At 46.6% G+C, this 22,018-nt stretch overlaps 1 protein-coding gene across 1 annotated transcript; it reads left to right on the forward strand.

Moving 5' to 3' along the window:
* Window positions 1-4,328: 4,328 nt before the first annotated feature.
* On the forward strand, window positions 4,329-17,915 carry LOC125623521 (C-type lectin domain family 4 member D). Its single transcript, XM_048823050.2, has 6 exons — window positions 4,329-4,517; window positions 5,891-6,007; window positions 9,740-9,844; window positions 16,758-16,909; window positions 17,105-17,238; window positions 17,619-17,915. Exons 1-6 carry the CDS (start codon window positions 4,451-4,453, stop codon window positions 17,776-17,778), a joined length of 735 nt encoding a protein of 244 aa, XP_048679007.2. The 5' UTR covers window positions 4,329-4,450; the 3' UTR covers window positions 17,779-17,915.
* Window positions 17,916-22,018: the final 4,103 nt, after the last annotated feature.

Raw genomic sequence — 22,018 nt, forward strand, 5'->3', positions numbered from 1 at the left:
AGCCCATTTCCTGGGCAACCAGCCCTGAAGAGACCCCCAGAGTACCAAGATGACCTCTTGCCCTTTGTGAATCACAAAGCCTGGGTAGCATAGCTCTCAGCTCACTTCAGGGCTGCCTATTAATGTCTTTATCTGACTAAAGTAATTTTTGTTGGAAAATACAGACTAATTCAGTTAATTCCTAGGAACCAAGCCCTAATCTCTCACAAATGCAGAGAGCCTCAGTATGCTGTGATTAAATCTTACATGTAGTAGGTCTTCATTCATGCAGGGAAGCACTGCTTTCATTCACTACTTCCATGCCCTTGATCCCAGCTCTGCCATTACATCTCACTCTTTAAATAGTCATCTCCCTGCTATTCCAGTCCTGAGATCCCCTCACAGATCTGCTGATGCACCTCACTCCTGACCTCCAGGACAACCTGCTAGTCCAGTCAATGAGTTCCCTTACATCTTGGCTAGTGCTCCCCAGTCCCTACACATGGTGCTCCTCCCTCCAGTCCTCACTGCATTTCATCAGAAATTAGATAGAGAAGCTCTTTGGAATCAGAATCCCATTTCTATCTCACACAATGTACCAAGTGAAAAGAAATTATAAATACTCATGCTTCCTCAGTCCGTGCTAAGTAACACTCCTTGTTTAGGGCATACACCCAGTGTAAGGGAAATGGTGGACTCCCTCAGCTAGCAGGTCTACAAGGGAGCATCCCTACCACCCATGTTGGTGGCTGGCTTGAAATCAGTTCAGGCTGCAGAGAGAAGCAGCAGGTGTCATTAGGTTTGGAATCTAAGCAGAAGGGCTGAACCAAAACCAGCCCAATTCCTCTTTAATGTCAAGGGGTAAAGCTCGTGAAGAGCTTAAACTGCATCCCAGGCTTAGTTGTGAACTCCCAGGGTAAATGGTACCAATGCCTAGAGACCAAGGGAATGAGACTGGAGTTTAAGGGTCTAGATTGGCTGTTAGTCACATGCAACTCTATTCCTGGTATTTCCCAGGGTACAGGAGGGAAGCAAGTAGGTTAGATAGGAAAGGGAAGTGTCCATGGTGCTCTCCCCTATGGCCAGCAGGTCAGAGACTGCTGGTAGCTCCCCCTAACATGTGTTCATTAGTCATTCTTCAATACAATCTACCTTTTGTCTCACACTGGGGCCAGTACTGACACAGGGAGATAAGCACCCCCTATGGATCCACCCACAGCATTCTCTGCAGCAACTTGGCTCTTCCTTGATAGTCTCCTATCTTACTTGTAACCTGGCCTAGCCCCTAGCTAGGGAGATCTAATGGGATCAGTCTCAGCCTGTTTCCTTTGCAGAGTATGAGGTAAAGGATACATATTGCAAAACAACAAGCTACTCTTAATAGCAATGTGCCTCCTTCTCCCTCCCTTCTCTGGGGACTGTGCTATAAAAAGGGCATTGTGGAGTCCCATGGTCTTCAGCATTGTGATGGGGGACACTCACCTTATCAGTGCCTCCTGTCAATTATGTGCAAGTTCACACCCACTCTGTCAGCGGTTAACATTATCAGGTGGGTCTCTGGTCCAGGCACACACAGTCAAACCATGTAAAAAAGCCCCTTCCAGGGTAACAAAAGTCCAACAGGGCCTATCACTGTGCTCTGGTTGGTATCTACAGCCCTGTCTCTGGGCTCAGTTCTCAGCCCCTTCTGGGCTAACTTTAAGTCCACCCCTGCCCTGGTATGGAGCAGTGCCCTCAGGTTGTCTCCCTGGAAACTCTTTGCCTTTAGCAGTCCTGTGATGTCCCCAGCTCTCCAGCCAAGTCACCCATTTCACTTCAGTCCCCAAGGTAACAAAGTTCAACAAATGGTTAGCCCTCTGCAGGGTCTTCGGCCCCAGCCTAGAGCCCTTTAAATCCCAGCCTTGTGCTACTACACAAAGCTTTTCCCCTTGTCAGGGCTTTGGCCACTCTGCCAGTGGGGGGACCCAGCCCCTCCAGATCCCAACCCAGGGACCCTACAATTAGCAGCCACATGTGACTTCCTTTCATAGTTGCTGCTGCTATTCCCTGGGCCACTTCCCACATGGCCCCTTCCTCTTCACCCTTACCTCAGGGCTGAAGTTCTCTGAGCAGGGTCTCTCACAGGTTTTCTCACCCTTCCAGGCCCAGCCAGCATCTGACCTGCTTAGCCCCTGCAGCTCCTTTTAACTGAGCCTTTAGGGCTCTGATTGGCTGCTTCCCTGCAGCCTTTCTAGGCAGGTCTGGAGAACCCACCTTCTCTGATTCTTTTCTGGGACAGGGTGTGGCAGGACAGGGTGTGGCAGGTCAGGGATGGCTCTATCAGTGGGCATCAAAGGACCTGGCACACCCTGTCACAAGGATTCATAGATCTTCATTGTCTCTTAATGAGTCCAAATAAAGATATAGATAGATATATTTTCTAATGTCCATCCCTGCAAATCCCCCTGGGCTCTGAGAATTAAGCTGGGCTCTTTCTTCTTCACTCATCATCACTGCTATTAAGATTCTGAAGGGCAAATTCTGCCTTCAAGGATGCCTGCACAACCCTCATTGTGTCTCCTGGGTGTGTAACTTAGGGCAGAATTGCATAGCAAATAAGAACTCTGATGATGATGCACAGGCAGGAACAGACTCTACTTCTCTCTTTGAGCTGTACTGTTCTCTGCAGGACTAACAGGAGTAAAAGGCAACAAACATGTAAATTCAGTAGGTTGACTGGGAACTCACACAGGGAGCAGGTCTGTAGGGCATGGAGGGGCCATTTTTACAATTGCTTTTTAGAGAGGCCCACATGAAGTCTTAGAGTAACTCAGTTAAATTGGTGCAACCCCCTTGTGTAGAGGCTTTTATTGTGGTTTATGACAAGGGCTGTCAGTCAATGGCATGCCAGTCAGTAAGGAATTGTCCTAAGCTAAATCAGTGTGACACTTTCATATAGAAATAGGAGTGTCAGCACCCAGGGCGTTGCACCAAATTAACTAAACTGGCATCTAAACCCCATTTATTTAAACCAGTGCAGTTTTCTCCTGGAGACAAGCCTCCAATTAAGATGGAGCCCTGCTGAAACTCTATTGGGAGTTGCCGTTGTGACTGGGGCTTCTAGCCTGGTTGTACTTGCCATGTAGACGAGGGCAAAGCAGTACAGTGAATAGTTATTATTTCTCATCATTATTGTCTGGGATAAATATTCACAAGTGCTGTGTGAGCAGCAGGGACTGTAAAACCTCTGAAAAAACCACAAACTGTTACAGTTATGGCCACTGACTCATGCTATTTTACAGACATACTTACCAGAAGAGGAGAGGAAAAAGACTCAGCCCCCTTGTGTTAGAGACTCAAATACTTTGATGTGAGGAGGCACAGGAAGAGGGCAGATTTTTCAAAGGAGGGCCTGTCTCCACGGTAAATTATACCAGAATAAGGTGGGAGGTGAATTTAAAGTGCTGTATTACATTGGTATAATTCCCTGTGGGAACACTCTTATTCTGGTTTAAGGGCGTCTTTCTCTAGTTTATCTTATCTCTTTTTGTAAGGGATTTAAGCTTAACCCCTGCAACCCCCTCAAAAACCGCTACCCTTAGGCTAGAATAAGGGTATACTCATGGGGAATTGTACTGGGGCAATACCAACGGTTTAATTATAATTATACAAGTATAACTGGTAAAACTTTCCTATGTAGATAAGCCCTGAGAGACTGAGCCTAGACTGTAACTCCTGGGGATGGAGAGAAACTACTAGTTCACATCTTGCCCTTTGTCTGAGAGGCAGGGCTTAACCATAGTGTCTCAACCAGTGCTGACCACTTGTCCTTGGCTGCACTTGAGGTTATGGCAGACGTTACACATTGTCAGCAAAGGGTGATTTTGTTCATGTAGCTGAGGGTGTGCAGTCACAACCGGCAAAACAATGAAAGAAGGAAAGACTCAGAGAAGAGAGCAAGAAAAATTGAAAAAGGAAACGTGCAAAGAGAAAGAAAAAGAGATTGTGCTGGCTGGGAGATAAGTGTGCATTTTTGTTAGGGGTGAGGATGCAACTTCCTTTTCAGCCATGAGCTTCCTGTTTTCCCTTCTTTTTTCATGGGTTTCTGGAAACCTGAGTCTGGGTTTCTGGGTGAAGAAGCCCAAGAGCTGTCCAGGGTGTATCTCTGTCTCCAACATCTTTCAGCTCCTCTTAGGGGCTTTCCACTCCCAGCTTCTCCTCCTCTCACTGGTGGGGGAGGAGGTAGCAGAGCTTCCTGAGGGGAAGTGACTGGCAAGTGTCACCATCCAATGAAGTGAGCTGTAGCTCACAAAAGCTTATGCTCAAATAAATTGGTTAGTCTCTAAGGTGCCACAAGTCCTCCTGTTCTTTTTGCAGATACAGACTAACACGGCTGCTACTCTGAAACCTCTGGCTCTAGGGAATTAAAAGATCAATTTTTAAATGTGATGGAACTATAAATATATAAAGACACAGGCCACACAGTCTCTGAATGGCGTCGGAGATCACCTACGCCGAGGTGAAGTTTAAGAATGCACCACCACCTGCAGAGGCCACAGGTAAATAACAAGCTATTTGGGGGATGGGCTATGGAGCGGTTCATTTTTGTGACACTGGTTCCCACGCAGCCCCAAGTCAGAGGCACCGGCTAGCTCAGTGGGATTAGGGAATGTGCTCTGGAGCCTTTCAGCCTTCGGGTGGAAACTGGGTCTTTCTGGTTCTAATAATAATTATAGCCACTCAAGGGACCTTCCCTCAACAGCAGAACTCAACTTCCTTTACCTCTCTCCTGCAATTGTGAACAGCACAACTGCCTAAAGTGTCCTCCCTTTTCTCCCCACACTCCCATATTCCCAAAGTGTTCCTGCTTATTGCCACCTGGGGCAGCCAGTCCCTCAGGGAGTGCCCTCCATTCCTTCCCTTTCAGTGTGAGAGCTACCCCCTCCCACCTCTCTCACCCTTCTGGCATCTGTGGGGTCCCTCATGGTAGCGAAGAAGACGGGACTCAGGAACAATGAATATAAAGGGGATTTTCTAGTGAACCTGCTAGACCCTGAGCTCCCAGACTAACAGCCTGGGATACCTAATGTCACCACACAGAGTCTCCTCAATGCCTGGCTTGGATTCAGCAGATATGGAAGGGGCTGCTAGGACACTAATTAGTGCCTTCTCCTTAACACTCCCTTCCCACCTACTGCTACCATCTATCCCCCTCCCTTCAGTCCACTTGCTGATGCATTACATGTTACTAGGGTGACCAGATAGCAAGTGTGAAGAATCGGGACAGAGGGTGGGGGGGTGGGTAATAGGAGCCTATATAAGAAAAAGCCCCAAATATCAGGACTGTCCCTATAAAATCAGGACATCTGGTCACCCTACATGTTACATTACCACCCACCGCATCCAAAATCATGGGGAGAGGGGAATAGGAGCTAGAATCACGTTAAGAGGGAGTGCAGGGTATCCTAAGAACTCCTCAAAGACTCCTTGCTCCGATCATCTGAGACAAATGACACCTGGAGAGCAACATGAACTTTAGCAGCACTGGGCTTGCTCTGATGAGATGTGAAAAGCTCCCTTGAACCCGTAACCTCCTGCTAGGCCCTCACTCCCTAATACCGGAATCCAAATATTTGCTCATTACATGGGCTGGAGACATAGAGTTTGGATCTAAATCTGATCTTCTGCAGAGTTTGGAGAGGTCAGGAGTCAGACCCAATGTTCCAATTTATTCCCATCCCTAAGAACATGTTAAACTCCTGAATAAGGGTCATTAGAGGGCAGCAACAGCAGCAGCTGCTCATGATTGTCTAGTCTTGTCCAGAGTATGGGCTCTTCAGGAAAGTTTTAAGTTCGTTGCAGAACCCTAACAGACAGGGGCTGATATGAGAAGAACTAACCGTCCTGGGGCTGGGAGTTTCTTCACCTTTAGCACACCTAGAGAAGAGAATATCCCAGAGTGCACCCCAGAAGCACACCCAGTGGCTCCCATGGCTGATTGCTGCACTCTTGCTGCTGTTGGCTATCTCTCTCCTCATCGCCCTCATTGGTGAGTATAAATGGACTGATTATTTAAGGAGGGAGGGGCACAACTAGGGACAAAAGATGGTCAATGCAGGCTGGAGATCAGGAAACATTTCCTAACTGTGAGGAGGCCGGTTAGACTGTGGAAGAGTCTTCTGAAAAGAAGGGAAAAGGAAACCCCATCACCTGGGTCTGACAAACCTGGAGATTATACTGTAAGGAACAGTCCTGCATGGGCCTGCCAAGGGAGGATGGGGGATTGGATGGACAAGCTGTGACCTCATAAGTTTTTCCCCATGTCATGCTGTTTGGAGTGGCACACAACTGTGAGTGACAATCTCAGGCCAGGCTGTCAGAAAACAGGGCAGACACTCCTAACTGGTGATATATTCTATCATTAAATTTCACCAAGCCAGTAATAAATGTGAGCTCCTGAATCACTACACCAGTCTTACCATGGAGTCACGGCATTCCCCTTAGGCTCTCCAGTCAATCTTACCGCCCTGACAAACTGGACTTAGTGATAACGGTCATATAAACCAAAAATCACACCACATCAGGTTGCTCCCAGTCCCAAAGGACCAGCCACTTACCCCCAGGTCAATTGGTGTTCCAGATCTCATACCAAAGACTATGCTGGCAGCCAATTCTCTAGTACACTAACTAAAGATTTATCAGCTAAGAAAAAGAAATGAGAGTTACTGAGAGGTTAAAATAAGTAAAATACATTTACAAAGTTTGTAAATCCAAATGATAGCAGTTGATGTAATAACCTGCCAGTTTCCGAAAAGTCTTTTCAGGGGTACCCAGCTTGTGTCTGAGGATCTCTATTTTACATCTCGTACACTTTCCTACCAGAGCCCAAACAGTCAGAGATACAGGATCTTCTTTGAATCCATATTTATATCTTCTTCTCACAGAAGACAAGCTAACAGTTTTTCTAACCATGTGGGTTATAATGAGTCAGAAATGCAAACTGAGTCTGTGAATTTCCATTGTGGAACACAATGGCCTTTGTTTGAAGTTAGCAACTTTCTTCATTTATATTTCCAAGGCTCCTATCACGTTTGATGGGTAATTTAATGACAAGGATATACATAATGCAAAAGATAATATAATAGTCAATAACAATCCTTCATTAGTTTTCATGAAGTACATTCTCATCTTAATACTAACACACACTTTTGATTTAAGGTTAACTAATTTACAGGGTTATACATAATGCAATTAGGGTTGCCAACTTTCTAATTCCAGAAAACCAAACACCCTTGCCCCGCCCACTGACCCACCTCTTCCTGAGGCCCCGCCCCTGCTTACTCCATCCCCCCTCCCTCTGTTGCTTGATCTCCCCCACCCTCACTCACATGCTCATTTGCACTGCAAGGCCCAAACAGGCATATTTATTGTTTTGACAGATGTATTATGCTAAGTTCAGGTTTTATTTGTTACAGGTCGCTAGCTGGCCACAAAATAGTCAAAAAGGATAATTTTTTAAAAAATGAAATTTCACAAAGATTTTCAGGATTCCTTCCCTCCCCTCTTCCCATTTTTCGTAACCAGCTCCATGTTTTTTGTTCACTAAAGTTATTGTAATTTTATGTGTGGAATTAGGACCACACATTATCACAGCTGCAATGGGTCTATTAAAGGCCCACTCCTGAAGCCCAAATATAAATCCATAGAGCACAACCACAGAAATGCACACCTGTCCAGATACCTATATAAATAAATTTGTAGAAACTGACTCCCACATGTACGTGCAGATACACACATGTATTCATGTGTACACATCTAGCATGCACTAACGCATATACTTCCACATTATTTATTAGTACAATTGTTGTTTAGTGCCTAGAGACCACAACTCAGAGCAGGGCTCCAGGGTGGTAGGTGGTGGACATACACATAAAAACAGAGAGTCTGCAACAAAGAGTTTATATGTAGCTAGACAAAGGTGGGGAGAAATCTATGATACATTGGCTCTTCTGCAATTACTAGTCAACAACATTCACTTTTTAAGAAATAATACATTTCTTTTAGCGTTCCCTTCTCTTTTAAAAACGTGTTGTGAAATTAATACACACATATTTTATGTCATCGATTTTTTTGTGTGCAAGCCAGCAAAAGGAATAAAAGTCAAAGAGTTAGGCTGCAAATTTTATTCACACCGGTATACACACATGCAACAATACACACACCTCCCTTCACAAAGACACACAGTCTCTTACACACACACAATGCATGCATGCACACACAGAGACACCTAGCTGGGAGGGCGGGGGCTGGAGGTGAGAGAATGAGGAGGGAAAGAGATCAAGGACGAGAGCAGCGTGGGGGTGAGAAGGGGTAGTGAAGGAGAGAGAAAGGGGTATGGGGGGTGAATGGGGATGCAGGGGGAGACAGAAGGCTACAGGTGCTTGAGTATGTGGCGGGCACAGGAGTGTATAGGATCATAATGGGAGTGCAGCAGTGTCTGGAGGTGAATGGGGTGCAGGGCTGTGGGGGGTGGGGGACATGGGGGGGAGGTTCTGGGAGGTGGAGAGGATGGGTGAGAGAGTGCTATAAGGGGTACAGGACTGGGATGGGTAGGGGTGGGGGGCAGGGTAGGTTGGGGTGGGGAACGATGCAGTGAGAGGGATGGGAGTATGCGGGGGTTGGGACAGGGAGGGATGCAATGACAGGGGGTGGGGGGCAGGGTAGGTTGTGGGGAGCGATGCAGTGAGGGGGATGGGGGTGCAGGGGCATTGGGACAGGGAGGGATGCAATGATGGGGGGATCAGGACCCAGGGAGGTTGGGGGGGGGGAGGGATGCAGTGAGGGGGATGTGGGGGAGCAGCCCCATTCCCAGCACTCGGAGACAGGGATACTTACCTCTAACTCCTGGGTGCCGGCAATGGGGTGACAGGCCGCGGTTCGCCGCAGGGCACACACTGCAGCTCGAGTCCAGCCACAGAAGGAGCGTGAGGAAAAAAAGTGGGCCAGCAGCAGCAGGAGAGACGCGCACCACAACCCCTCAACAGCCGACTGCTAGGCTCGCTAGTTTGTCCCCTGCCCTGCCCTGCCCAATGGGAGCTGCACCTGCATACGGACCCCCCTGACATCCCTAAGCCTAGGAGCTGGGCATCCTGGCTGCTTCCCGGGAGCTGTGATGCAGTGGCTAGCAGAAAGCCTGCCAGCCCTGCTGCATGGCACCGCCAGCTGGACAGTCAACGCCCTGGTCAGCCATGCTGACCGGAGCCACCAGGATCCCTTTTCGACTGGATGTTCCAGTCAAAGACCAAACACCTGGTCATCCTAAATCAACAGGTTATAGATAAGTGAAGTCAATACCATTGCAATCTCCTTTGAACTAGACTAACACACAAGTGAATGGGCCTGATTACACCACATTATCTTTTAACACTTTTTTGATTTCTATTAACATATGAGTGAACTAGGCTGCAGCCCTGTCCTGAGCTGGCACCTGGGTAGACAGCCTCCTACCCCATCAATAATTTCTATTCCTCAACTAGACCAGGGTAATTTGTCCCTATGACAGTGTGCACTTGGGCCTCCAAGATAACAGAGGGAACTCAAGAGAGCTGCCCTATTCTACTCCCTGGGGAGGTTTGCGATGGCATTTGTGACAAGAAAACAAACAAAAGCGAAGCAGTCCCTGGTGAACACCAGGAGAAGTCACGATGTATGGAAGAGATGGCAAGAAGGAGGGAAATATTCTATCCACTCTTTTTTCTCTCTCTCTCTCTCTCCTTTACAGTTACCCAGGTTGGCCTAAGGACAAATCAAAGCTGTGAAGAGTACGAGATGGTGAGGCAGTATCTCAGGAAGAGAAACTGTGTTGAAGAAGAACCTGATGGGAAAGGTCAATAACACTAAAAGAGAAGAAAAGACCCCAGAGTCAGTTTTCTGGGGCTGGGGCCTGATTAACATTCAGACCTAAATTAACAGCAAATAACATAAGAGGTGTGGAGAGATTGACTTTTGAGGAAAGAATAAGATAAACGCATAGGCACAGTATTGTAGTTGAGGGTAAATGCAGGTAAATTGAGTTTACCCACTTCTCATTTGGGGAATATAGGGTTTAGGTTAAGTTAATTTACCCACTTCTTTTGTTACCACTACATAGGCTTCCCATTGATTGGATAAGTGATAACTACCTAGAGATGTGCATCTTTTATTTATACAACACCTTAGGTGCACACGATGCTTGAAAACCAATCAAGTGATAGGTCCTTGCTCTAAGAAGCTCACTGGCTAAGAGTATATATATCATAGATATTATTATTTATTAAGGTCAGAACTGATCATCTAGTCCGAACTCCTGCACAACGCAGGCCACAGAATCTCACCCACCCACTCCTGCGATAACCTCTCACCTATGTCTGAGCTATTGAAGTCCTCAAACCATGGTTTAAAGACTTCAAGAAGCAGAGAATCCTCCAGCAAGTGACCCGTGCCCCATGCTACAGAGGAAGGCGAAAAACTTCCAGGGCCTCTTCCAATCTGCCCTGGAAGAAAATTCCTCCCCGACCCCAAATATGGTGATATACTGGAGCCAGGGCTGTAATTTCCAGCTTGAGGAGTCATACCCATGCTAGCTTTGACTGAGCTAGTGCACTATAAATAGAAATGTAGCTGTGGCAGCAAAAGCAGTAGAAGCGGCTAGCCACCCCAAGTACATATCTGTCTTAAACCTTAGGGAAGACAATAAATAAAGAGCAGTGGAGGGAGTAGATGTAGATGAACTTTATACCAATGAAAGATCATGAGGTGGATTTAATGTTAAGTGCTTCTCTCATTAGTTCTAGTTTTTTATGTTTCATTGTTTGAGATAATTTCTCACAGAACAAATGTCATGTAATGTTAAAGTTGTTCTGTTCTACTTTTAAGAACATTTTCCTCAAACCCTGAAAAGTTAGAAAATAAATGGTTCAGATCAACAACCACAGTTCTGTTTCTCTACCCACACAGGTAAAAAAGCTTACCGATTCTTACCTATTACTGTCCTCCTTTCACAACACTTTATTCCCACCCAAGGCTTCATACACTACCATCAGCCTTAACTCTGACATACATACAAGGACACTTATGTTAAATATATATATTCTTATTTTAACATATGCTTTTGTTTGGGGATTTCTTTGAATAGAAGAGAATAATAAGGCTGACTGAAAAATTTCAAACTAAATATTTTCCAAACAGAAAATGAAGTTTCATCTAAATAAACATTTTCCATGAGAAAAGATAGATTTTGGTGGAATTTTCCATCAGGAAAATTGAAATGAAAAGTTTTGATTTGGGGATGTCAAAACGTTTCATTTCAGTCAAAAATACTGAAACACAACATTTTGAAGTTTCCAAATCACATCTTTTCAAAACTTTTCATTCCACAAAAAGTTTTGATATGTCGATTTTTCATCCTGATTTGGGATGGAAACAGATGTCAAAATATCAGCATTTTCTGTGGGATGGAACTTCTCTGTTTTTGAGAGAATAACTTTTACCATACGTCTCTTTCTTGTAGCCACTGCTGTGTAACTTGAACTCGGACACACTTACAAGAAGACATATGTTAAAAAGTTATTTCCCCCCAAAGAAATCCAAAAAGAGAACCATATCTTAAAAGAAGGAGTTATACTTCAGCATGATTGTACACAAAAACAGTAAGAAGCTTCATGCAGGTAGCCTGGGTGCTCAGCACCTGAATCTGCGCATCCAGGTCAGCCAGTCTAGGGGTGAACCTAGCCTGGGTGTGAGCCTAGTCTGAATCTGTATAGCCAAACCTGAGTTATTGTGTCATCACAGTGTCTGCACTTATCCATGTTTCTCTGGGGCCATATCCCATGGTTGTGTGTGCTGAGATGCTCTAGGACACTTCCCCAGTCAACTGGGTCAATTTCAGGAGAATTTGTTTTTTCCTTCTGGGGGAACTGTAGGAAGGTATTGGAGGATTATCAACACATTTTGCCTGTGTCCTCAATGAAAAGTGGACAGGTTCCAGCCCTACTGAGTGTGGAACCTGGATTCTAAACCCCACTGCACAGCCAGATACACTGGTCCAGATTTAAAGCTCTGCCAAACCCAGATCAGAGGTTTTTCTGTGTGGATGGTGGCGGGTGGGGGCCTGGGTTGGTCTAAAATCCAGGTAAAAGCCCAGGTTAACTCTGTAGGGCAGTATAGATGTACCCCAAGTGTAAAATCCTGATCCCATTGAAGTGAATTGGAGTTTTACCCTCAGCTTCACTGGGATCAGGATCTCACCCTAAGTCTTGAAATATTTTCTCATGTAGATCTTTGAATATACTCTGACTTCCTGTAAGGTCTGAAATATAAAATAAAATGTGGGATATAAAGTATATTTTGTACACTCCTCAAATGTAAGGCTTTTACTACTACAGTCAGCAACAGCATATGTGAGCACCATACATGTTAATACAAAGAAAAGCTTTGTTTAGTGACAGTTAAGGTTGCATTGAGGTAAACCCCACCAAAGCACAATCTTAAAAGCATGGAAGTCAGAAGTTAAGGGGGAACTCTCATGAACTGTTTGCTATTTTCATGTTTCATGGATAACAGTCCCAACACTGCAAAAGGCTTTTGCTGCCATCTCCAACAGGTACAGAAAAGCAACACATACCCCAACTTCATCAAACTCACATGCTAGCACAAAACTTTATCAGTGACCTCATATGCTAGCGTATTAACAGATTGACATATCTGACTGACACAGTCCATGCATTTGGGAAATTACTCTGCCTTCAGGTTGCTGAGATGACTGAGAGTTTCCCATAACTTGCTATTTCCATGCTTTTTAGATTCTGGGCTGGTGAATGGGGTGTCTGGATGCTGTCTTACCTGTCACTAAACAAAGCTTTTGTTTCTGGTAAATTGCTAACATATGTACTTGCTGAGTGTAGTAATAATGCATCTGGTGAGTGTACAACATAAATTGTGTACAACACATTTCAATTTCAATTGTGGGCGTCTGAGGAAGTGAGAGTATGGTCAAAGATCTACATGATAAAATATTTAGAGACTTACTGTTCCTATGGAGACATATGATAAAAGTATAACTCAGTCATTTAAGATGTGGGGTCTCTTTCTGGATATCTTAGAAAAAAAGAAAAACTTTCAACATATGTCTCCTTTTGGAACATCTGTCAGGATTCAGGCTGTATGGTAACTTATACAAGGTGGAGACACAGGTTAAAAGTTATTCACTTTTCTTCAAAGAAATCCTGAAAAGGAAGCGAGTCTTACAAAGACAGATCTTTTTAAAATGTGTCCTCCAACGTATACCAGAGTTAATACAGAACTGTATGGTAGTTTATGATGCATTGGGTGTAATCAATATGTTGTAGATGGCAGACGGTGTCACTGAGTCCTGGGTGATGCTCTGGAACTACTCCATACGAAGCCAGTCAGGACTCTGGGGGAGAATGCCTCCTCTCTGTGAGCAGACTGTCTCCAGGGGCAAGAAGCTTACACAGCTTCGACCTTCCTGGGTCTGACCTTGGAGCATTCAGCATCCCCTTTTCACACCGTGCACTTCCCACAGTGAATTCGCACAGTCAGGGCTCCTGGGGAAACCAGAGGGCCCTGCACCCCAACTCCGCAGTCAGACATGACTCTCAGCCAGCAAGTAAAACAGAAGGTTTATTAGATGACAGGAACATGGTCTAAAACAGAGCTTGTAGGTACAGAGAATAGGATTCCTCAGTCAGGTCCATCATGGGGGTGGTTAGGGAGCCCAGAACCCAGTTCTGGGCCTCCCTCCATTTCCCCAGCCAGCTCTAAACTGAAACTCCCTCCAGCCCCTCCTCTGGCCTCTGTCTCTTTCCTCTCTGTCTCTTTCCCCGGGCCAGGAGGCCAGCTGATCGCTTTGTTCTCCAACACCTTCAGTTGGCACCTTGTGGAGGAGGAGGGGCCCAGGCCATCAGTTACCAGGAGACAGGGTGTTGGCCATTCTCTGTGCAGACAGCATCACACTGGCCCTCTAGGGCTCTGCAACAATCACACACCCTTATCCCACCACCTAGATACTTAAGAAATGCATAGGGGAAACTGAGGCACCCACACAGTATTCAGAGAAAACATTAAGAACATTCCCACTTTGTCACAGATGGTAATAGGTAAGATGTGCTAAGTTCTCTGTAGGTGCAGGCAGAAGAAGTGTGCATGTTGATATCACCTATTTATTTTCTAACTTTTCAACATTTGAGGAAAATGGCATCAAAACATGCCATTTGCAAAGAGTGATGCCAAGATAGTGAAGAACACAGCAGCTGCAGTAAAGGTTCGGCTATGAAGAAATGTATTTGATTAAATGTAGCCACTGCAACTTGGCAAATCTGCTGTCAGACATAAAAGATGGAGGATAATATGTAGTAAAGAATGTCCTCACTAGTTAATATGGTGCTTTCAAACAGGCAATGCTGAAGTCAGTGTTGACATTAGAATCAATAGGGTCATTGGAATCTGATGAATTTGCATCCATGTGTTGGCAGGGGTCCAGCTCCCTCCTCCCTCTCTGTTCCCAGACACGGTTCGCTGGAAAATAACAGTCCAGAGTCCAATCTGCAGGCAATGTGATGGGTTTCTTGGGGCTAAACAAGCAAGCACATTCTGAAGCCCTTCACACCAGTCGGGCTATCTCTATACGCCAATAGAGCTGTCCTCTTCCTCTCCCCCAACTACAGTTCTATATACCGATAGAACCCCTTCTTCTTCTAAGCCCTAGGTCCGCACGCCGACGGAGTTCCCTCTTCTCCCCCCTCTTCTTAATTATACTTGTAGTGCCCCTCCCCTGGGCCAACCCCTTCCAATATATGGTCATGTTCCGTTCTGGGGGGTCTTGAGTCTGAGGGTGATAATACCACCTCTTTCGTACCTGATGGGAGGGGTAAGGAGCGGGGTTACTTTTGGCCATGGTCACTCTCTCGCAGACTCGGTGTCTCTTCCTTACACCTTCCCACCTTCCAGCTGCTTGGTTACCATAGCAACCCCTTGCTGGATTCAGTCCCCTTGTCTTCTCTTGTTACTGAAAGGCAAGGCTTTCACTTTGCGTGGGGCAGCCTTGTGCTTTCACTTACATTCTCTTTCTTGCTTATTCAGCCTGTTTAAATTAAAAGCAAGGCCAGAAGCAAGATTATTATTGTTCGGTCTTTACCCTATTTGCTTCACATTCTCCTAACATCAGGTACAAACATAAGTCACTGCCTAGTAGTGCTGTGACATAAGTGACATAAGTCACTGCTGGTTAGTAGATACGTTCATATCTTCACTGCAGTGCTTCCAATTTGCTGCAGCTCACATCAGTTATGAAGCAAAAAATATTTTTCTCTGAAATTCCAAAATGGAAAACTATAAAGTGGTGTTTGTGTAAACTATAGATATACACAGAAGTGTATCCATTCATAGATATACACAGGAAATGTCTTTATGCAGGAAGTTTAATGTAAATGCTCCATCTGTACTCTTGCAAAAGGCTATTTTGAAAGGGGAGACACCAGGCATCCAATAACAAAACATTCCTATATCTGAAATATTTTAAAGTACATTACTCTCCTACAAATTCCAAATGGACAGAAAATAAAAAGCCCTTCTGCACCCCTATTTTGTGTGTTACAGGTTTTTCCTGTAGTAAACCATTTTGCAAATATTCCCATTCTTTTCCCACATAGCACAATTCTCTGAGGCAACCTTAAGTATGCCTTTGTTACCACTCCACCATAATACTACAAATTAGAGGATGTCAGGAGAGAGGGCAGTGATGGAAGACTGACTGAAAGGAATGAGTTTTGAGGAGCGATTTGAGGTAGGAGCACATGGGGTCAAGGAGGTTATTCCAGGTATTGAGGACATAGTGAGAAAAGTTGCAGTGTAGCTTATGGGAAACGGTCAGGAGAGTACTGAGATAAGCTGAAGTGGCTGAATGCAGGAGTAGGAAGCCACTATAGATGAGATGGAGACAGGGCAGAGCTGTGGAGGGCCTTGAAGGTGAGGTGAGGCGTTTGAATCTGACACAAGCAGAAAGCCAATGAAGACACTTAAGTGGGAGGGGTCGGGGGATGGAATGGCAGCAGCAAGCTGGATGGACTTGAGGGACACAATATGAAACTTGAGGAGACCAGGGGCAGGGGTTGGAGCCGTAGTCAAGATTAGAGAGAGATGGGCTGAGGAATTGGCAGTAGGGATGGAGAGAGGGAGGAAAGGACAGGCAGAGCTCAGGGGTCAAATGGATAGCGGTGGGATCGAATGGCTGGTAAGGGTGAGAGTCTTCACAGAAGAGACAACACATGAAGCGATTAGAGTGGATGAGGTCAGGCAAGGATAGGGTGCAGAGGTAGAATAGAAGACCATTGAGGAAGGAAGTGGACAGAGGGGGAGAAGGTGAAGGAGGAGACACTAACGGAGAGTCTGCCAGAGCAAGCGCAGAAGCAGGAAGGGAAACAATCCAGCACAGAACTAGTTAGTGTGCGTTAATGGTCTACCAGTGCCTCCAAGGGGCAAGCACAGTGAGGGAAAGAACTGACCAGGAGGGATTTAGGGGGAAGAATTAGGTGTAAAAAAGACCAAGTAGGAGAAAAAATAATTCAGGCTGCTGGTCGTGAATCATTTCCTCACCATGAAGGTCTCTGTTAGTCCCCATTGCTTCAGATATGTGTGGAATGAAGATGGACTGGATGGAACTGCCCTGGGGTCTGAACTGGGTATCACCTACCAAGTCCTTTCCATTTTTATTTTCTGTGATTCATTCTCTTTTTCTCCCACAGGGCGAGTCTGGATGTGCTGTCCCATGGGCTGGAAGCCCTTTCAGGCCAGCTGCTACTACTTCTCGAAAGACTTGATGACCTGGGATGACAGTGAGAGGAACTGCACAGGGATGGGCTCCCACCTGGTGGTGATCAACACAAGAGCTGAGCAGGTAACTTGCTGAGACTCAGGCTCCTCTGGGCACTCAGAGTGTAGCCCTGAAGAGGATGTTTGGGCTCTGTGTTCATTCAGTCCTGGGCTTCCTCATCCTACACATCCAGCACCACCACACCCCACAGGGACCCCCGTCTCCTACTGTCTGCCCAGGGACTGCACCTGGTGGAGATTTTATTTTATTTTAATCCAGGATTTCATCTTCACTCGGGTAAATGGAACAGTTACAGGCCACCAACGAAGGAATTACTGTATTGGTCTGACTGATCAGGAGAAGAAAAGACAGTGGCGCTGGGTGGATGGGACTCCATATAACAATACTGCAGCGTGAGTATTTCCTGGGATGGAGACCACTTACCATCCTCCACATAGTTCCAGGGTTAGTATACAAAGTAGTGTGTGTGTGTGTGTGTGTGTGTGTGTGTGTGTGTGTGTGTGTGTGTGTGTGTGAGAGAGAGAGAGAGAGAGCACCTTACCCACGACTGGAACTAACTATATCTGGTCTAATAGAGAGAAGATTTACAAAGGGAACATGGATAGAGGCTATGAATGAATTTTAGAGAACAGTGTACTGAAGAAGAGGAGTGTTTGTGGCTGATTCAACTGTTGCAATTCTCCTTCTCCTCTTATCATCGCCAGCTACAACTCTTTCCACTGCAATGTTTATAATGATGCATCTCTAACACACGAGCTTCTCTCTTTTACAGGTTCTGGAGGCCTGGGGAACCCAGTCATCACACCAAAGAGAACTGTGTTGTCATGTATGTGTCGGCAGAACAAAATGCATATGATAACAGGAATTGGAATAACGTCCCTTGTTCCAATACATTTCATCGAATCTGTGAGACTGCAGCACTTAGATTTTGAGGAAGAACCCCCATCCTGGATGTGAGACTGGAGAGTCCCCCTATCTCTCGCTTGGGTCAGCTCCCAGAGAGATCTGGTGCGAGGGTTTTGATCAGCCCTGGGCTATCATGACATTGGGCTTAGGCAGTGGAGGATGATGTTGGGGCCCAAACTCTCTCACTAGATGGAACTAGTGGTTCCCAGACTTGTTCCTCCGCTTGTGCAGGGAAAGCCCCTGGCAGGCCGGGCCAGTTTGTTTACCTGCCGCGTCCGCAGGTTCAGTGGTGGCCAGTACATCCCTTGGCCCGCGCCGCTTCCAGCAGCTCCTGTTGGCCTGGAACAGCGAACCGCGGCCACTGGGAGCCGCGATCGGCCGAACCAGCGGACGTAGCAGGTAAACAAACCGGCCCGGCCCACCAGGGGCTTTCCCTGCACAAGCGGTGGAAGAAGTCTGGGAACCACTGCACTAGATCAATTTTGGAAAAATCTGAAAACTGCTGAAAATATCTAAAGTGGAAAAAGCCAAAGTGCAATGATCTCTTCCTGTGATGTCATTGAAGCTCCCAGGAGACTGGTGGAGGAGGCAGGCTGGGAAAGGCAGGACCAGTGGGTTTGCCCTGGGAAATCTTGAAAGGAGGTTTCCTGTTCATATTAGCCCTGCCAGTGTTGGTCAAGGTAACAACTTATGTAACCCTTCTACCCGTCAGAGTTGGCAGCAGCAAGGGCCAGGTTCAGAATCTAGGGGCTCTGTTTCAACAACACAATGCAAAACCGGCTCGAGCCCCCACCCAGGGACCTGGGACAATTACATACCACACCCCTGGGTGCCTCAAAGAGGCAATACTTCCCCTCTCGCAAGCACAGAGTCTGAGTGTAGCAAAAGCCTTTTAATAAAGGAGGGAAACAATGCAGCATTATGTTGGGGAAACACCACAAAAAGGATTCATAACAGCAACCTTGAGCAAAAGACCCACCCCCAAGTAAGTTTGGCAGTGTCCTTTTCCCCTCAGGGTCTTAAGTCCAGCAACCCAACAGTCACCCCACCACCCCACAGTTTCTGTCTTGGGTCAGTGCAGCCCCCCCAGAGTTCAGAAGTTCATCTGCAGAGTTTACCTCCCAGCCCGGGTGGAAGTGGAGGGAGGTATGGGGAGCATCTTACATGCTCTGCTGATCGGGTCGACAGCCAATTGCCACACCTCTCCATGGGGTTCTGCTTCAGTCTTCACCACCAGCGGCGCCTCTCTATCTGCCGCCCTGCTATCTGCTCCACTCCGCTCTCCGCACCTCTCTGCTAGCTGTCCTGCTGTCTGCTCCTCTCCGCCAACTGCTGTGCTATCCACTCCACTCCACTCTCCGCTCCTCTCCGCTAGCCACCCTGCTAGCCTTGCCTCTCTGCTATCCGCTCCTCTCCACCAACCATCCTGCTAGCCGCTCACCAATATGTCTTCAGACCCCCCACACACACACACACACTTAACACAACTCTCAGTGATTTTAGCTCTTAGTAACTTCAGCTCTCTAGTGATTTCAGCTTTTTAGTGATTTCAGCTGTTAGCAGGGGAGCCCCAGTGCTGGCACACTCAGAACCACTAGCCCAAGGGAGGTCTAATGCTTAGACCGAGGTATCAGTAATTTCAGCTCTGCAGCACGTAACAAGACTCCTAATGGAGCCAAAATTAGCTCTGTTATTACACGGTGGAGAGAGAAGGGGTCAGAGTAGTGTTTAGGGCCCTTAGAAGGGGCCCACACTGCCAGGTACACATTCCTGCCCCCAGCCTCTCTCAGTTCACTTGGCTTTGGAACCCATGTCCCTTGCCTAGCGAGTGCTACTTAGTTGAGGGCAAGTCCCTCCATCATAAAATGCCAAGTACAGTTCTACTGTCCTTGATTCACATAACCAGGATAACAATGCTTTATTACTCCTGCCCCAATAACAAAGAGACTGGGGATCCCACAGCAGCCAAAGTGACAATTTGGGCAGGCAGTCCATCATGTTAGGCAGGGTGGGTGTGCCCAGGCAAACAAGATCAGCCCCTGAAGTCCTTTTCCACAGCTCACCACCAGATGTTAGGGTAGAGCTCATTTCAACTATGCTTACATCCTCCCCCAAGATGAGAATTTGTCGTCCCGACAAATCACACTCCCTATTATACCAACTCATTGGTTCCCTCCAAAGGGCCTCAGGAAGCCCACTATGGCTTCCACAAGCCTGTGTGCTAAACATATTGCTCCTTACTAGTCAACCCAGGTGCATTATAAGTTAACCGTTTTACTGGTCTTATTACCCTGTCCCGTCTACTGAGAATCTTTGTTGCAGGGGTAGGGGGGACATCTTGAGCAAAGGATAGAGAGGTTTCCTTTGAGGGTCCCTCAGCTACTGGCATAGGCCCATGCATCTCTGGGTCTAACAATGGAAAGTCCAAGGTGCCCAGGGCACCCTTCAGCTGTATGTCTCCACTGTCCAATAACCTGTGTGTGTCATCACAGGGGGATCCCATCGGCGGCACAGGGGTGCCAGTAACAGGCCTAAATACTTCCACCGTGGAAGGGGGAACTCTCTCTTGGTTTAGCTGATCGAGACTGAAATCTTGTCTCCATTTCAGGATAAACCATGGTCGTGTCTTCCTCCTGAGACTCACTCTCAGATGTGCTGAATAGGGGTAGGTTAGCTGCAGGGGACCCGCTGTCCATGTTAGATGGGTGGCTTTGGTCTAGCACTTTTGTTCTGCCCGGCTGCCCTGTTGTGGCCCATCTCATAAGGAGTGCCTACCAATTCCCCCACAGGGAGCAAAGGGTTTCTATGCACCATCTTTCCATGGACCCACTTTACATTTGATCTTGTAAACAGGCAGATCTTCCAGCTTTTCCATCACCAGGTAAGGTATTGCTTTCCATCTATCAGCTATTTTGTGTTAGCCAGCAATACCCAAATTTCGCAGCAGGACTCTGTCCCCCGGCTGGAGCGCCTGCAAACGCACCCTAGCATCATATTGATGTTTGTTGCGGTCTGAGTTCTTCTGAGCTGCAGTAGCTAAGTGATAACCATCCCGCAGCTTTTTTTTTTAGTCAGGATACATATTGCTGATGAGTTTTATAGATATCTCCATCCTCTGATACACCAAAGCACAAATGTATGGGTAATCTTGGTTCTCACCCAAACATCAAGAGATATGGAGTGACTTCCGTAGCATCGTTCTTTGTGGCATTGTAGGCATGCACCAGAAATGTGACATGCTGGCTCCAGGTTGCCTTTTGCTCTGGTCGCAAAGTCCCCAACATATTTAACAGGGTTCGATTGAACCTCTCTAGTTGAGGATCACCTTGCGGGTGATAAGGCATTGCCCTAGACTTTTTAATTCCTGCTATCCTCAGCACCTCCTTCAGAAGGTGACTTTCAAAGTCCCTCCCCTGGTCAGAGTGTATCTGAGCCAGGAATTCATAAACTGATAAATATTTCTCCCACAATACTCAAGCAACAGTGGTGACCCTCTGATCACGTGTGGGATATGCCTGCGCATACCATGTAAAATGGTTTGTCACTACTAGAATATTCCCGACATCCCCCTTGTCTACTTCTAAAGACAAGAAATCAATGTGTACCAGCTCCAGAGGTTTGTTGCTGGTAATGTTCTTCAGATATGCAGCCCTTGTGGGCAGAGTTTTTCTTTGAACACATCGAGCGCAAGTTTCACATTTTCTGCGAACATCTTTAGCCATCTGGGGCCAATAGAACCTACTACGAATAAGTTCCAGGGTCCTCTCCATCCCTAAATGTCCAAAGTCATCATGCAGGGCCCTCATGGCCAGGGCTCTGTACTTTTTTGGCAGCACTAGTTGTGCTCGTCGCTTTTGTAAAGGGTCCATGGTCACTCAGTGTAGCACTCCCTGAATCAGTTTAGTTTGGTCCATTCTTTTAATAGTAGTTCACCCTCAGGGTTAGGTGGGACAACCGCAGCTGGGCTTCACCCCTCCCTTTTGACAAGTAGTGTATCACAAATGTCAATATTTTGCAGCTGAGCTTTTTGCCAGTCAGTCTCATTGAGCATGGGCAATGGAGATTGGTCCAACACAATATAGTTCACTGAGGCAGAAGGCACGCTTTCCAGAGCTTCTGCAAAACATCCATGAAGGCTTTCATGGGCCTCTGGCTCTCGACGACTCACACTGCAAATAGCTCTTACTCCATCCATGTGTATCACAGAAACTTCCTGTGCCTGCGGACGCCTGGACAATGCATCCGCATCTACATTGCTTCCTCCTG

Source organism: Caretta caretta, chromosome 1 (genome assembly GCF_965140235.1).
Source record: "Caretta caretta isolate rCarCar2 chromosome 1, rCarCar1.hap1, whole genome shotgun sequence".
Lineage (NCBI taxonomy): Eukaryota > Metazoa > Chordata > Testudines > Cheloniidae > Caretta > Caretta caretta.